Source organism: Pistacia vera, unplaced genomic scaffold (assembly GCF_008641045.1).
Source record: "Pistacia vera cultivar Batoury unplaced genomic scaffold, PisVer_v2 Contig439, whole genome shotgun sequence".
Taxonomy (NCBI): Eukaryota; Viridiplantae; Streptophyta; class Magnoliopsida; order Sapindales; family Anacardiaceae; genus Pistacia; species Pistacia vera.
In genome coordinates this window covers 379,175-395,385 of record NW_022196267.1, presented here as the reverse complement: position 1 = coordinate 395,385, position 16,211 = coordinate 379,175, and the positions used below count along the sequence as shown (strand labels likewise).

Genomic DNA, 16,211 nt, shown 5'->3' with positions numbered 1-16,211 from the left:
ATTTATATTGGATTAAAAGCTCCGATTTGTTACCTTTCTTGTTCCTTGAGTCTGATCTGAAATTTCTTTGACCTCCATTCATGTTCTATGAACTTTGATTTTTCTGATTTCATATATGTCTGAGGATCCACATAGCCGTCAATTTATTTGTTATTTATCCATTCTTACTTTTTTTATGCCAATGTTGGTGACTAGAGATAACTCTCTTCAATTATTCCTAGGCGTTTGAGTTGGCGATGCTCAGACCCCTGATGAACCATGCTTGTGCCGTCTTCTGCGTTTCTAGCAAGTGTTGTAATTGTGAGACCGAGGGAGTGTTTGTCTGAGATAGCTTATAAACAACACTTATAAACTAATTTATAAGTGTTTGAAATTTTAAGCAATTACATATTTGGTTAACTTATTTACAAGTGATTGATAAATAATTGATATGTTTGGTAAAATGTAGCTTATAAGTATATTTTATTATAAAATGACTAAAAATGATACTATATTAAACGAGGTATACTATGAAATTTTAAAATTAAACAAAAATAATGTGGTAATATACTTGGTCAAACTAGCTTATAAGCAGAGTGTTTATAACAAAAAAAAAAAGTTAAAAAAAAGTTATAAACAAACAGGTCAGCTTAATTTTAGAGCTTATAAGCTAGTTTGACCAGCTTATAAGCTTAGACAAACACCCCCTGAGTGTAAGAGATTGATCTGATTGCTCTTCGTCGTCATCATCTTCATCGGAGATCAGAGCGGCTTTTTTTTTTTCTATTTTGTTCAGTCTCTCTCTCTCGTTTATGGGGTGTTTGTCTAAGCTTACAAACTAGCTTATAACTCTAAAATTAAGCTGACATGTTTGTTTATAACTTTTTTGAGCTTATAAGTGAGTTATAAAAAAAAAAAAAAAAAAAAATTTGAGGGAGGTACCTTTTTTTTTTTTTTTTTTTTGCTTATAAGCTAATTTAACCAAATTATTACCACATTACCTTGTTTAATTTTAAAATTCTATAATATACCCTTATTTAATGTAGTACTCTTTTTAGTCATTTTATAATAAAATGTACTTAAAGCCACATTTACCAAACACGTCAACTATTTATCAGTCACTTATAGTACGTTAACCAAACATGTAATTGCTTAAAATTTTAAATGCTATAAACTAAAATTAGCTTATAAGTACTTATTGCTTATAAGCTAATTTTCATAAGCTCAGACAAACACCCCTGTGTTAAGATGTGGAGAAGCAAGGGTCCAAAAAAACTATTTATGTGAATGTAAATCTGAATGGTCTATCTTTATGGAAATTAATGAAGTTTTAATTAGATTTTTGGATATTATGTGCTATTAATACAATGTAACAAATAAAACTTATAAAACCCTTCATATTTACAAATCCTTTAAATTCACATAAACAATCATTGATTATATATATATATATATTATATATTATATATTATATATATATATATATATATATATATATATATATATAGAGTAGAGCCTCTCTACAGTGATATTCTATATAGGAATAATATTCATGTAGTTATAAAAACTTTCGGTCCTAACTTGGATCAGTTATAAATAAGAATAAATTTTACATTGTAATAAGTTATAATTTTTTAGGTCCCGTCTTAAGGAACTTGCTTTTACATAGTAATAATTATATATATATTACAAAAAATATATGTTATGCTACGTTAAAGGTTTAAGATGAAATAAAATATTTATCTAAAGTTGTTTGGGATAATGATTTATGCTTTAGAATTATTACTACATCTTTTATCTTACGGGTACATAATAAGTCATCTACATGGACACCTTCTTGTTGAAGCCAAAATATTTCTAGCGCTCAAGCATGTTTAGAGCTTATTGGCATGAAATTTTTTGTATTTTCATACTATCATCCTCAAGAGTATCACTTTCCTCTTCTTGTCTAATTCCAATAATGATTTTTTTTTCAGTTAAAACATACACGACTAGTTGCTCATTTAGATTATTGAAGAAGATATTAATATCCATTTGATCAGTGTAATGAAGTTGTCGAATCTGATCACTCAATTATATAATGACTCTTTGATATCCATTTCCGTGCTATCATAATATTATTAAAACAATGAATTGAAATCCTAATACTACTAAAACATGAATTATAAAATAAGAAATCAAAATAATAATTCTTGTAATTACACCTTTATTAAATTATAACCTCCTTATAATAATAAATTTGATTGATCACAATATTATAACTATAGATAAGTTCTACCATATATTAATATTGATTTCAATATTCAAATAAAATATTAAAAATTTGTATTTAAATTATAAATCAATTGATAACGTGTAAACTAAATATATTTTCATTCCTTAAAAAAGATACCTAATCCATACATTTAAAATTTCAACTACTTCCAAAAAAAATTAAATTAAATAATAAAAACCGAAAATTGAAAACAAGTGAGGAAGCACGGGTTCTCTATATCCTCCCTGGTCATCGTACCAAACCCCACACAACCAAAACGGCCGTGGACTTACCGGTGAGAGGGACAAAAACTGGCCCGTTCCATTCCCTCTCTTTTAAACAAACGTTTAAATAACATTCTCCAAACCAAATCAACACAACACTCCTAATTTTATAAAAGCCCCACCACATCTCTATTATTATTAATATTAATATTAATAATTTATTATTATAATATTTAGAGATGGCGATACTGTACGCGGTGGTGGCACGGGGCACGGTGGTGCTGGCGGAATTCAGCGCCGTCAGCGGAAACACCGGGGCGGTGGCCAGACGAATTCTGGAGAAGCTGCCAGCGGAGGCCGACGCCAGGCTCTGTTTCTCTCAGGATCGGTATACATTTCATATACTCAGATCGGATGGACTCACGTTTTTGTGTATGGCCAACGATACGTTCGGAAGTATGTAGGCTTTTATTTTTACTTCTTTCTTGTTCCATTGCGTGCGTAGTTTTTCAAAATCTTTGTCTTTTGTTAGCTGAATTAGGCTTTGGATTCTGTAGTTCAACTGAGAAATTGAATGAAAATTATGAGTTGATGATGTTGATTTATCAAGTGACACTCCATATTCAGCTGAGTTTGATTTTTTTTTTTTTTTTTGGAACTTATTTGGTTGATCGCGAATTAGAAGTGCTCTTAAGTAGATATTTTTTTTTTTTTTGAAGGTTATTTTTCTACTTCTCTTTCCACTTTGTTTCTTTCTTTCCATTTATTTGTATCTATAGGATTGGAGAACTTCTTGTTGCTAATTTGAGTTTCGATGAGACACAGCATAAAAATGATTCAAAATGTTTTTTGTTGCGAAACTATGATCAGTGAATCAATAGGAACCAGAGATCTAGTTGTTTATCCTCCTTTCAATTTGCTAAATAACTGTTATGAAACTGGGATTAGTGTGGAAATGAAAACTGAAGATTGAGTTTTTTTTCTTTTTGGCTGGCAACAACCTTAAACCTATAGGGTTGAGAATTTTTTGACAGAAAAAGAAATTCTTTCATATTGAAGATTACTGTTGTGAACTGAAAATAGGTTGAAATCAATGTATTTTAGAAAATATTTGTATGTCTGGGTGGTTATCTTATCCTTGAAATGTGTTCCTCTAATGGAAACCTTTGGAGTCTAAGCTTTACTAGGTCTTAAAGCCATCCATAATACTAAATGATTGTGCAAAGTGACTTTGGTATTGGAAGGCAGAGGCACAGGGCTTTGAATTCCTTAGCTTTTTTGAGGTGCAGCTGAAATGAGAATAGATTGGAGAGTTTTCTTTATGAAAAAGAAATTGTTTGTTCTAGTTATCAAACATATTATTATGACTTTTTACTGCATATAGTTGAGTTGATGGTCTTGGTGTATAACTGCTTTGCTGTAGATATGCACATGTGGAAGGCATAGTCGGGAAACTCTTAGTTAAAACCACCTTTTTTATTGCAGGTTTCTAGGCTTGAGTTTAATATTTACTTGAGTGCCTTCCACTTTTCTTTAGTTCCCAACTTCTTTTTTTTCTTTTTTTGGCTTAAGTTTAATATTACTTGACTGTCTTCCACTTTTCTTTAGTTCCCAACTTCTTTTTTTTTATCAATTTTACTTTTGGTGAAGAGTTCTTTGCCTCACTTTAGTTTGTCTTCGCATGCAGTTTTACTGTTTTCTGCTCTATGAGCAAGCTCCGAAGTTGGTGACCATATTTTATCTCTCAATTCATAGTGGTTAATACAAACTAATATTTATGTGCGAGTTTTTCTGCAGTCTTGATCTTGTGCATGAATCCATTTATTATACATATATAGTTATATACATATGCACAAACATATACAAACTAATTGTCTTGGTAAGTAAAAATGCATCAATTTTTTCTTGATCCAGGAAGAATTCCGTTTTCATACTTGGAGGATATTCATATGAGGTTCATGAAAAATTATGGCAGAGTGGCCCACTATGCACTTGCTTATGCGATGAATGATGAATTTTCAAGGGTCTTGCATCAGCAGATGGAATTCTTCTCCAGTAATCCTAGTGCAGATACTCTCAATCGTGTTAGAGGTGAAGTTGGTGAGGTAAATATCTTTTGTTCTGCTGGAATTAACATCTTCTACTTATCTTTTTGCTTCATATTTCATTATTGTGTGTTGTATCCTGTATTGATGCATGTAGTTTAGATGGCATATTTTACCCTTTTTGTTTTTGGCTAAGGTATTAGCTTCTCAAACATATAGAGAGATTATGCTTTGACTAATTTAAAATTTTTTCATTACAACCCAGTGTTATCTGTTTGATTATGCTCACATGCATTGCATATTTCAGATACGCACAATCATGGTGGAGAATATTGAGAAGATATTGGAGAGAGGTGACAGGATTGAGCTTCTTGTTGACAAAACTTCAACGATGCAAGATGGTGCATTTCACTTCAGGAAACAGTCTAAGCGCCTTCACCAAGCGCTTTGGATGAAAAATGCTAAACTCTTGTAAGTCCTGTTCTTAATCCCTTCTATTTTTCAGAAAGTTATTAAACCAAGTTTAAAATTTGTCATCAATTTAAAAGCGAACCAATCAGTTTTTGCCTTCTTTAAAAATCCATGAATCAGAACAATCAATCTACAATTGAATTTCCTAACCCTTATTTAATTTTTTTTTTTTTTTTGGTGGTGTTGGGGGGGTTAATGAATATGTTTTTATCGGTAGTTTACAAGCATTTTACATATTCATTTGATACTGAAGGCCCAGTACTTGATTGTTAACATTTGGGTGATATGTCATATGTCACACACAAATTAGTTGAAATCTATGCATTTGTGATTGACATTTATTCAAAAAACTTATTGAATATTCTTATAATAACTATACTGATGGAATGGTAAAATGCTGATGACACAATGTGCTTCAAATCTGAGCTATCAAACACTGGTACAAAGAAAGAAGGGGCTTATTAAAGGAGGCTATGGAGGGTAAGAAGAAAATTCTTAACTCCTCTTCTTCAATAATAATTTGAGGTTTATGTTTGGGACATAACTAGTGCATTCAAAGTTGTTGACTCATCTTCCCCTGCGAGCTCAAGCCTCCTCTACCACCAACAGCCCCTTTCTAGCCACTGCACTGTTGCTACATCCAGAAGTTACTTAAAATTGACAATTGGTGCATTTGAGCGTGGTGATCATGTGAACCAAAACTTTAGAAAAAAAAAAATTGCAGGGTTGCATCTTTATTTTTAAGAGAGGAGGTTGATTTGCTGATTTAACATTAGGGTTTTGGGTGAGATTGTGAAAGATTACATATCGTTATGTGAAAAACTTGTTGAATTTCTACTTGCTCTATATCATCTCATACATGAACTCTTTGCATTGGATGGAAATGTCAGTTTGGTTTAACAAAGCAGTGATTATTTGGTAACATGCGAGTGTTGTGAAATAATGTCTTTTATGAAACTTCTTAGTAAATGAAATGAAACAGAAATGAGGAAAATGTGGAAGAGTTTTTTTTTTTTTTAAAATTCCGGATTTTTTCATTGTATTTTAAATGAATTAGGTGAAGCTCCTATCACAATTGTACTGTCAACAAAGTATTAAAGTATGAACCACTGTAGATTTTGGTTATCAGCTATAGCAATCTGCATTTCATGTGTGGAAACTTATACCTGTATGTGACAGGGCCCTATTGACATTCTTGATCGTCGTGTTGCTGTACATAATAATTGCCGTGTGTTGTGGAGGCATCACTCTACCTTCCTGCAGATCCTGAATTGCAGTTGGCTGGTGTTGGATTTCTGTCGGGATATGCTTTAATGTCCTTTAAGGTGAATGATGTTAGTTCATCTTGGAGACTGTTTTCGTGGTTCAAATCTTTTAAGGTGTATGTGGAAATATAGTATAATATCTATACAGCTGCAAGGTTCAAAAAACATGTAGATGCTCTAGCTGTTGTTGCACTTGGTATTCCAAGTGATATATTATCTTGGGATGTTGTTGAGTTGCCATCATATTTTCGGGTGATCATTGTATTCTGTAAATGCTTGGATCTCATTTATAGTCTAGGTCCAGTATCCAGATTCTGTTTGTGTAATTTTTTTTTTTTTTTCTTTAAAGTTCTTTTATCTCATCTTGTGTTTCTAGACATCATAATCCAGTTCAATAGAATTCAGCTCTGTCGTTTCAGTTCATGGTCAAATTTCTCTCTTTTAATTGGCTTGCGTTTTCTTCATGAGTGGTTGGATACATAAGTGCCTATATGCTTCATTGAATTTATTGAACGTGATCTGGTGTGTTTGTATAGCTGTAACTGTGTTTTGGCCTCAAGAACATGATGCTATAATAACCGATAATGGGTTGGCCAAGGGGTAACGGCTTGGGGTCAAGGGGTTTACTCTCCCTATGGTTTCAGGTTCGAATCACAAGAACGGTTGTTAATATTGTTGCCTATGGACCGTAAGGCTTGTCCTGTTTTAGAAGCCTTGTTCGGGGTTGGGGGATTAATCGAGATGCATATAAGCTAGCTCAGACATCCCTAATCAAAAAAATAAAATAAAAAATAAATAAATGATGCTATAATCCAATAGAGCTTACTGTGGCATAAAATCAGATGCCCCAAGGTTTTAGTTTAGTGGTTAAGTGAATGAACAAAGGGAATATAGGACGTGTAAAGAAATGAGGATGAAGTTTCAAGCTCATGCTAACCGACAATGTTAAACTCATGCTGGAATTTGAGGTTAAATACATTTCTCATTCAAATTCCGGCTCATAAACCAATCTTCACATTGAAACTCAAGCCCCTGTCTATTATACTATTTTGGATCATTATTATGTTATCTTATTTCGAAGATATGTATTTGTTTACTTATTGGGATCATTTTGAAAATTAATCCAAATTAAATAACATTTTTTTTGTCTAAAAATGAAAAGAGGGGGGACTTGTTTTCAGTTTATTCAACTTTACTCAACTTAAAACATTTTTCTATCTAACTTTATTTAGTTGAAAACATTTTTTTTTTTCTTTCTCTCCTTCCAATCTAAAAATTAATCCACCCAAAACCACCGTCGCTAGCGACGGCCGGTCAGGCGTCGATCTGGCTGTTTCTAGTCAAATCCAGAGATCCACCATAGATCTAGTCGAAAACAGCCAGATCTACTGTTAGAGATCTAGTCGTTGACTGTCAGATTCTGGCCGGGATCTAACCTTAACGGCCAGATCTATCTGGCTATCTGGTTGTTAACAAAGGCTAGAGCTATCTAGCCATCATTTACAACCATATTTTGGTTGTAGATCTGGCCAGAAATAGCCATATAAACGCACGATCAGCCAGATCTAGTTAGTTGTGTGTCGTTCTAACAACTGTTGGTGTCATCCGATAGTGGTGGTTGGCAGCCGATTGTCCTCTTGGGTGGCTATGGTGCTTTTGTTAATTTTTAAACTTTTATTGTGGGGGTGTTTAACTAAATTAACAAATGTAGGAGGTTAAACAATAATAATAAATATTTTCGGAAAATATACCAAACAACTATTCTGTTTTGAAAACCTTTTAAAAAAATTGTATCAAACAACTATTTCAGCATTTTATTCAACTTTGATATAATCTTCAAATATTTTACTAAACGCTTTTTCAGAATCTAATCTTATTCGATCTAATCCAACCCAATCTCAACTTAAAACACTTTTTCATAATAATATTTTTCAAATAATCTACAAAAACAGGCCCTAAATATTTATTTCTTGTATTTTCTAGTTTTAGGCTAGGTCTGCGCCTAGCAATACAATATATGTGCTTCATAACTTCACGTCCAACAAATTATATTTTATTTGATGCGGAATGTAATATGTCCAAATTTCAAGGTATTATATAATAAAGCCATGGTTGCCTCTGCAACAATATCTTGTAAATTTTTATACTAGTAATACTATTGTCATAAACCTTTTCACTAACTTTTTTTTTCTCAAAGACTATACTCATAAATCTTTTTAACTAACTTTTTTCACAAACATAACGTGTTAACTCATAATTTGTCAACTTGCAATGAATCACATCTGTCCAACAATAAATCTCGTCTAACCAAATACGAATTAACTAATTACGAACTACAACATCAACGTTTATGAAAGAAAATTGCAAAAAGTGTTTGTTAATATACCTTTATTCTTTTTATATGAAACTAAGTTACGATGAAGATATAAAAGGATGATATTTGTGTATTGGTTGGCCAAAAAGAATAAAAAAACCGAGGAAAAACAATTATATACAAACTTTACTGAGTTCACAAAAATCACAACACCAACTCCTGGAAATTAACATTGATTGAGGATTAAGAAAGATCCTTTAACTTTTTTTTGTATTTTTGAAAAGATTTGGTTTTAGCAGTCAATACTCCAGAAGCAAATTACCCGTTGCTCAGCTAAAAATATGATCTTCCTCATTGTTAACATGTATTTGACGGTTGATCATTTCTGTTTTCCTCCATATTTGGGATAAGCGACAAAATTAGTCAAAATGATGTTCTTGGGAAAGCTTCCAGTCTTCAAAACTGCTGCAGCTATCCTTACAGTAGCTCTCAGCTGTTATCCTTTATTTTGATACCATGACTTGTCTATGGAAGTTCGCCACATTGTTTCCAAAACCTTCTCTACCAACTGAGACCAAATTTCTATAGAAGGACTAGGCTAACAGTATGCTGTATCATCTACTGATCATAACCTGTAAGTGCTGCCCAATGAAGCACCATGTTCCTTGATAATCTTGACTGACTGCAGACGTATATCTTGTTCTGTGGTGTATAACTCATCTTTGTTCTGGAAATAAGATAAGTTTGAAAGACATTAGAAAATGATAAAAATAAAAACTAAAAAAAAATGCTAAAGTACAAGTTGAAGCAATCAGTAAGCAAAGTCTTACCATGCTTTTGAGATTGCATCCAAGGCTCAATTCAGCAAAAGAACTTTCTATCTGAGACAAGAAACAATAAGGAGCCTCCTTGTCCAAGAAAACTTTGGCGTTCGATCTCAGAATGCTTTTAATGTCATTTGATATCTGAGGAATCTTGTCCAAATCATCAATATGCAAAGGAATTTTGATAGCCACAGCACGCCATTGAGCACGTGACTTATTCACAATTACCTACAAAGATGACAAGGATGATTTTGTGTGTTAATATGATTAAAAAAACTTCTAAAGGACTTTCTGAGATTGATCATTAGAATATACTTCAAATTCAAAATGATTATTTCAATAGTTTTGGGATGAGGTCACACCTGACTGGAAAACATTGAATTTGGCACTAATACAGGAAACTTTTCAGCATTTAGTAACGTTGTAGTAGTAAGTCCCATTTCCGTCACTTGGCCTTCTATAGATCCAGCCTGCAATAAAATAAATAAATAAAAAGATAAAACAAACCTTGCCAAAAATGTTAGCAAATAAGACCTCAGTTTTCTTCCATTCAGAATAAGCATAAAATTAATAAATAAAAAATTCATTTACACACAATTTGTAACAGTTCAACTCCCAACATACTAGGATCAACTATAATCTTAAGCAGAGACATTACATCAGATAAATAAAAGTACTTCTTTCCATCCATTATCAGCACTATTAGATGAAAACTTAACAAATCTAAAAGGATTTTTTTTTTTTTTTTTTTTTTTCATTTTTGGTTAAAAGGAATTAATTAGAATCACCATCAATGATGTGGCAAAGTTTTACTTACTTTTATAGTATCTCCCAGTGAAAAAGGCTTTGAGAATTGCATAGACAACCCACTGAGCACATTTCCAAGGATGTCTCTAGAAGCAAAAGCAGTAGCCACTCCTACAGAAAAATATAGCGATAGAAGAGTCAATCTTAATATATACCTACAACGAAATTTAACATCTTCCATTTATATCCATATAAAAGTAGGGACAGTCTATTAAATCAATCCTTCACAATTTTGTAAAACAATACAAATAAATAGAAAGTGTCAAAAGCACATTAAGAATCTCAGATATTGCCCTCAGATGCATAAAGATATATCACACACAAGCATCTTATAAGCAGTAAACAACACATCAATGGAGATTTCAGTTTTGGTTAAGATTGATAACAGAACATACCACAGACACAACATTTCCTTGATGTAGAAACTATAGACATGAAAATAGGGGAGAACTGAAAAGTTATGAGACCAAAGAATTGACTAGGTGGGTAATTCTCTATGAGCACTATTTTAAATTAGTTATGGTTTATCAAGTAGACTATAACAAATCATTGGTAGACTTAAATTTGAATGTTGGGCTCTTACATGATAACTTACGCTTTTCAGCCAAATGGCTGCTTAACGTAATATTAGAAACCAAAGATCATGAGTTCAAGTCCTCACATGTAATATTTTTGCATTGTAATTAGTTAATATATTTTATCTAGTGTTGGTTTAACCCATCTAGTATTCGAGCTCAACCCATCTACTTGGTGCAAGTTACAAGTAAGAGGCCTATTAGATTTAAATTTTAATGCAATGTCCCACTGATACCTTAAGCTTTTGTGTTAAGTGATTGCTTAAGAGTCTTAATATAACTACAAAAGTTCACGATGTTAAAGGTGAAAGAGCAGCAGGTCCTAAAAATATTAATAATAATGAATTGTTAAGGTGTAGGACAGATTGATACAGATTAAGATAGTTCATTAATAGAGTTCTAAAGACATAGCAGAAGATTAGCCCTTTCATTTAAAGAGAACAAGGAAAACGAAAAAGGAAAAAAAAAAAAAAAGGAAGAAAAGAAGACACATAAATGAACATTGTTAACAAAGATTGGACGACTTTTAAAATTGATACAGAGTCCTATACTTTAAAATGAATTGCTCAGACATGCTTATTCTACCCACTCTAGAGATAAAAGGAGTGAGCCCTTAATGCATGGTGGACTATGATGAGACCTCCCATTAGTAAAATCTATCAATATAAAGGGCATAAAAGGCATAAGGGCAGTAGGATGCTGGTTGTGTGAGTGGGCATGTGTGCTAGTGGGAGTTGGTTGGAAAATATTCAAGTGATGGGGAATCAAGTTGTTAATGGGAGGAATATTTTTAGTTAAGGAATTAGTATATAAAGGGAGGGGAGTTTAGGGAAGGGGAGGATATTTTTCAAAGGGTCATTAAGGGAGGTCCCCAGCTCCTCGAACTGCTGGGAATTATATGTTCTTTTGGTTTGTTATTGTTTTCATTTTGTTCTGTTAAAATCTCATTTCTATTCAATCAATACAATACGGTTTTAATTCTAGAATTGGACTGCCATTTCTGCGTTTTGGACTATTTTGTGGCTGGGTTTGTTTTAAATTGACAGAGGTTCTCATCAATGGTATCAGAGCCAAGGTTAAGGAATGGTAAAAACGAAAATGGAGAAAGAGATTAGATCGATGAAGGAAGATTTGGGAACCATCAAAGAGTGCTTAAGGGAAATGCTAGCCTGGATGAGGAGTAAAGATGAAGAAGAAGCAAGAAGGGGTAAGGATAATGGGTCGACAGAAATCCCAGGAAATCGAGGACCAAACCAGGAAGATGTTAACGGAGAAACGATGAACACTAAAAGACCGCGGCAAGAAATTGGTAGCAGAAAATTGGAGATGCCGCTCTTCATGGGGGAAGATCCTTATGGGTGGCTGTTTAGGATTGAGCGTTATTTCAATATGTACAGAATCGCCGAGAATGAGAGGTTGGTCACGGTGGCCGTTTGCATGGAGGGTGACGCAATCAATTGGTTCCAGGGGATGGAGGTGCGAGCTTCGGTGACAACATGGGACACCTTTAAACTTACCTTGCTTCATCGGTTCAGTGGCTCACAGGAAGAAGGATCGTATGATGCGCTGATCGGAATCTAACAGACTGGTACAGTAGAAGAATATCGCCGAAAGTTTGAAGCTCTATCTACTCCATGGCGTGAAGAGAAAGAAGACATATTGTGGGTTTCCTTCTTAAGCGGCCTTAGACCAGACATAAAAGCTGAAGTCAAATTGGGCCAGCCATATTCATTAATTCAATTAATGGAGTTAGCCCAGACAATAGAGGAGAACAATTGGGCTTTAGAAAAAATGAAGTTTGGGCTCAATAACACTGTAAAACCAGTTGGGCTGTATGGGTTTAATAGAGGAAATATTTCAGTTGGGCTGGGTAAACAGGGAGTAACAAATACAATTGAATGTGGGCTTGAGCAATTTGATAATGGACTAGGCAAAGGTTTAAATGCAGCTAGGTTTGGGTCGGGTAGAGAAACTGGGTCAATAGTAAACGGGTCAAGGGTCCAATCAAATTTAAATCAGACTGCAAATAACCCCAGGCTATTTCCCTTCATCAATCAGCCGAGATATTCTGGCAATTCCTCGCCAGCGCGTCAAACTTGGGAAGAGGCACCATTTGGTGTCGCGACAGCCTCTAGTTATCAAAGCCTGAGTACCACACCAAATCCACCGGTCGATCACAACTTCTATCCACGGCGAACAGCTTCATTCCAGCGAATGACAGAAGATAAGGAAAAAGAGGGCGATAAAGGAGTTGAGGAGCGATGTGGTGTCGGGTGAAAATCTTCCATCTCCCCACCTTGAGGACAAGGTGGTTCTTCAAGGGGAGGGTAATGATGAGACCTCCCATTAGTAAAATCTATCAATATAAAGGGCATAAAAGGTATAAGGGCAGTAGGATGCTGGTTGTGAGTGGGCATGTGTGCTAGTGGGAGTTGGTTGGTAAATATTCACGTGATGGGGAATCAAGTTGTTAGTGGGAGGAATATTTTTAGTTAAGGAATTAGTATATAAAGGGAGGGGAGTTTAGGGAAGGGGAGGATATTTTTCAAAGGGTCATTAAGGGAGGTCCCCAACTCCTCGAACTGCTGGGAATTATCTGTTCTTTTGGTTTGTTGCTGTTTCCATTTTGTTCTGTTAAAATCTCATTTCTGTTCAATCAATACAATACGGTTTTAATTCTAGAATTGGACTGCCATTTCTGCGTTTTGGACTGTTTTGTGGCTGGGTTTGTTTTAAATTGACAGAGGCTCTCATCAGACTAGTTAGGAGATATGCAATTTGGGAATAAAACAATGTACGTATAGCAAGCTGTAATTTATAAAAAGCAACAGAGAATGAAATGAAGAGTTATGCTATAGTAACTAATATTTGAGTCAAAAGTTCTGGCATTAATTTATAACCATCAATTCATTGCAATTCAATGTTAGAAGTTGTTAAAATGACAAAAACTAACCAATTTCAACTTTCCTTTCAAGTCCATTAGATCGCAAGATATTCATGACTAATAATCAGTGCTACAAATTTCAGTAAAATATTCGAGCTCCTATAATTTCAGCCTAAAACCGAAGGATAGTAAAATAAGAAAGTTTGGTTTGTTTTAAAATTTTGATTATTGGAAGATCCTTCTCATTAGGATTAATGAACCAAAAGAAAAAAGAGAAGGAGAATATGCCACCAACAAACGCTCACCTCCTATGCCACCAACAGTCAAGATAGATTGCACAGCCACTCCACATGCCTCTGCTAAAGCCATTACTCCAATAACAAACAAACCAACTGATGAAAGTTTGTCAAGAGTTAACATCTTTTCCCGGTCAATCCCCGCCAAACTTTGAAAAGTTAAAGCACGGGTGAAGACGTTTGTTTTCCACCGATGCAAAAACCACACAAACGAAAGGATAACAGCTCCTCTCCATGCTTGTGCAAGGTATTGTGATGCTATTGTTGTTGGAGCCACCATCATGCCACTGAATGTAAAAAACATGTTTTATCACACCATGGAAAACAATAAAAGTGCCAATTAAAACATTATAGAAAGGGAAATACTGAATTTGAAACTACTAACATTTGAACAAATGCCATGAAAGTGATAAGATATCGTATGGGGTCCTCCAAAGCACCCCAAAAACTTTTCTCATAAGGAACTTGGTCTCCAAACAAGCCTCCATGTAGTAAAGCAGCAGGACCTTGTATGGCATATTTGTGAAATCTCATCAAAATCCTAGGCATCACCACCCAAGCCAATATAGAACCAATCAAGTACCCACCAATTGGGACAACAACATCCCTAAGATACGGATGCAAATCAAGCATTTGTTGAAAATAAGGAGTCAGTTCATCATATGCCACTTTAACCTTTTCTCCAGTATAATTTACTCCATCTAGTATACTCTGCCACGCATCCTTAATTTTATCAATTGAATCACCTTCGACGATATCACTATTATTAACGTCAACTTCACTACCGCTAGTAGTAGCTGGAACATCCATATCTCTAGTCGATTTATCACCTTTGCCCCCAAAAAATGATGAATATGATCGATGGTTTAAAACCGGAATCGAACCAAAAGCAATAGAACTATGAGAGTACAATTTTGTTAACGTGGGTGAAAATACTGAGACACGGTTGGTTTTGTAACATCGAGTATCAGAGGAAAAACCAAGAATCCTAGGTTGGATATTTTCAGAATTCAATGCGGAATGCAACTGACTTTTGTGGTAATTGTTATTCACAAGAGGGTAAGATAGCTTGACATGACTTTGATTAGCAAATCTTGTAAGTTTCAAGTATGGGTTATAAGACTGAAGTGAAGTTGCTGTCTGTTTCACAGAGGGGTTAATGTAACTACTAAGTGACTTCAGCATTGAAAACCTAGTTGCAGCCATCACAACAACATGAACAGAAGTCAAAACGATACCTACAAGAATTCCAAGAACCACATTGAAACGTTAAATTATTACAAATATCAAAGCTAATTAGCAAGCTTAAATTTAAGAATTCACAGAAAAACAGTCAAAATTGAGTAAATCCCAAACTTAAGAAAGGTTGAATAGAAAGAAATTAAATTTTAAATTGAGAGAGCAAGCAAGAGAGAAAGTTACCATCAAAGTGCTGGAGCTTCAGAGCTTCACTCAGGCTTGCGAGGGAGAATTGGTCTTCGATCGTGAAAGGCAGAAATTTTATGAAAAGAGCCCACACAAATAAATTTTGAGTTTAAATTTATTTTTTAAAGTCTTCATAACTGTTCAGTTAAGCCCTGAGGCCTGAGGGGGACGGAAGTAATTTTGTTTTAATTTTCTAAGAACCCTTAAGGTTTAAGTTATTATACGAAGACCCTCAAGAATTGCAAATACTCACTCACTTACCTCAAGTCAAGGTGTTGCTCACTATCACCATGGCCACCCCAAGCCCATGAGTGGAATGGGCCCGAGCCAGGATTTCAATTGTTAGGTAGCCCAACATAAATTGAAAAATACAAACAATTAACTTTTTAAATATTCAAAAAGTATTTAAACCATGATATAGTTTTAGTGTTACAAAAAGAACATTAATGTTTGATAATTCAATCTAATATTTGGTTACATTATCGCATGTGATGTGAGGAAAGTTGTTCTCAACTTTGCGGAGTACTCTTAGGGTAAGATTTATAGGGGTTTCTCTAAATCTTGAGTGATTTTATTCTCTTCTTTAAAGTGCACAGACAGCTTAGAGTGGAGCTCAACATGGATGTAAGATTTGTTAACACCAGAACCACGTAAAATTGCTTGTATTATTTCTTTATTGTGTATTGAATCTTAGATTGGTTGAGAGGGTATTCACCCAATACAAAAGATATATAAAACCATGTAACTCTTTTCTCATTTGGAGGAGACAGAGTTAGAGCTAGCAATAACCATTTACTAAACGTGTATTGGCATGTCAATACCCATCCGTAGATATAAGTCAAAAAAAC

At 34.1% G+C, this 16,211-nt stretch overlaps 2 protein-coding genes across 2 annotated transcripts; one reads left to right on the top strand and one right to left on the bottom strand.

The window, feature by feature from the left end:
• Positions 1–2,479: 2,479 nt before the first annotated feature.
• LOC116144154 (vesicle-associated membrane protein 714) lies at positions 2,480–6,661 on the top strand. Its single transcript, XM_031429610.1, has 4 exons — positions 2,480–2,913; positions 4,372–4,562; positions 4,810–4,973; positions 6,153–6,661. The coding sequence occupies exons 1-4, from the start codon at positions 2,697–2,699 to the stop codon at positions 6,241–6,243; spliced, it is 663 nt and encodes a 220-aa protein (XP_031285470.1). The 5' UTR covers positions 2,480–2,696; the 3' UTR covers positions 6,244–6,661.
• A 2,196-nt stretch (positions 6,662–8,857) lies between these two features.
• LOC116144148 (mechanosensitive ion channel protein 1, mitochondrial) lies at positions 8,858–15,144 on the bottom strand. Its single transcript, XM_031429603.1, has 6 exons — positions 14,324–15,144; positions 13,948–14,225; positions 10,194–10,294; positions 9,739–9,846; positions 9,383–9,604; positions 8,858–9,279 (listed from the first exon to the last, which is right to left on the bottom strand). Exons 1-6 carry the CDS (start codon positions 15,142–15,144, stop codon positions 9,178–9,180), a joined length of 1,632 nt encoding a protein of 543 aa, XP_031285463.1. The 3' UTR covers positions 8,858–9,177.
• Positions 15,145–16,211: the final 1,067 nt, after the last annotated feature.

Coding starts and splice junctions, on each gene's coding strand:
- LOC116144154 (XM_031429610.1), top strand. CDS start 2,697: ATGGCGATACTGTACGCGGTGGTGGCACGGGGCACGGTGGTGCTGGCG. Junction 4,563..4,809: donor TTAGAGGTGAAGTTGGTGAG/GTAAATATCTTT, acceptor TGCATATTTCAG/ATACGCACAATCATGGTGGA. Junction 4,974..6,152: donor ATGAAAAATGCTAAACTCTT/GTAAGTCCTGTT, acceptor TGTATGTGACAG/GGCCCTATTGACATTCTTGA.
- LOC116144148 (XM_031429603.1), bottom strand. CDS start 15,144: ATGGCTGCAACTAGGTTTTCAATGCTGAAGTCACTTAGTAGTTACATT. Junction 9,605..9,738: donor ATTCAATGTTTTCCAGTCAG/GTGTGACCTCAT, acceptor TCATCTTTGTAG/GTAATTGTGAATAAGTCACG. Junction 9,280..9,382: donor GATGCAATCTCAAAAGCATG/GTAAGACTTTGC, acceptor TCTTATTTCCAG/AACAAAGATGAGTTATACAC.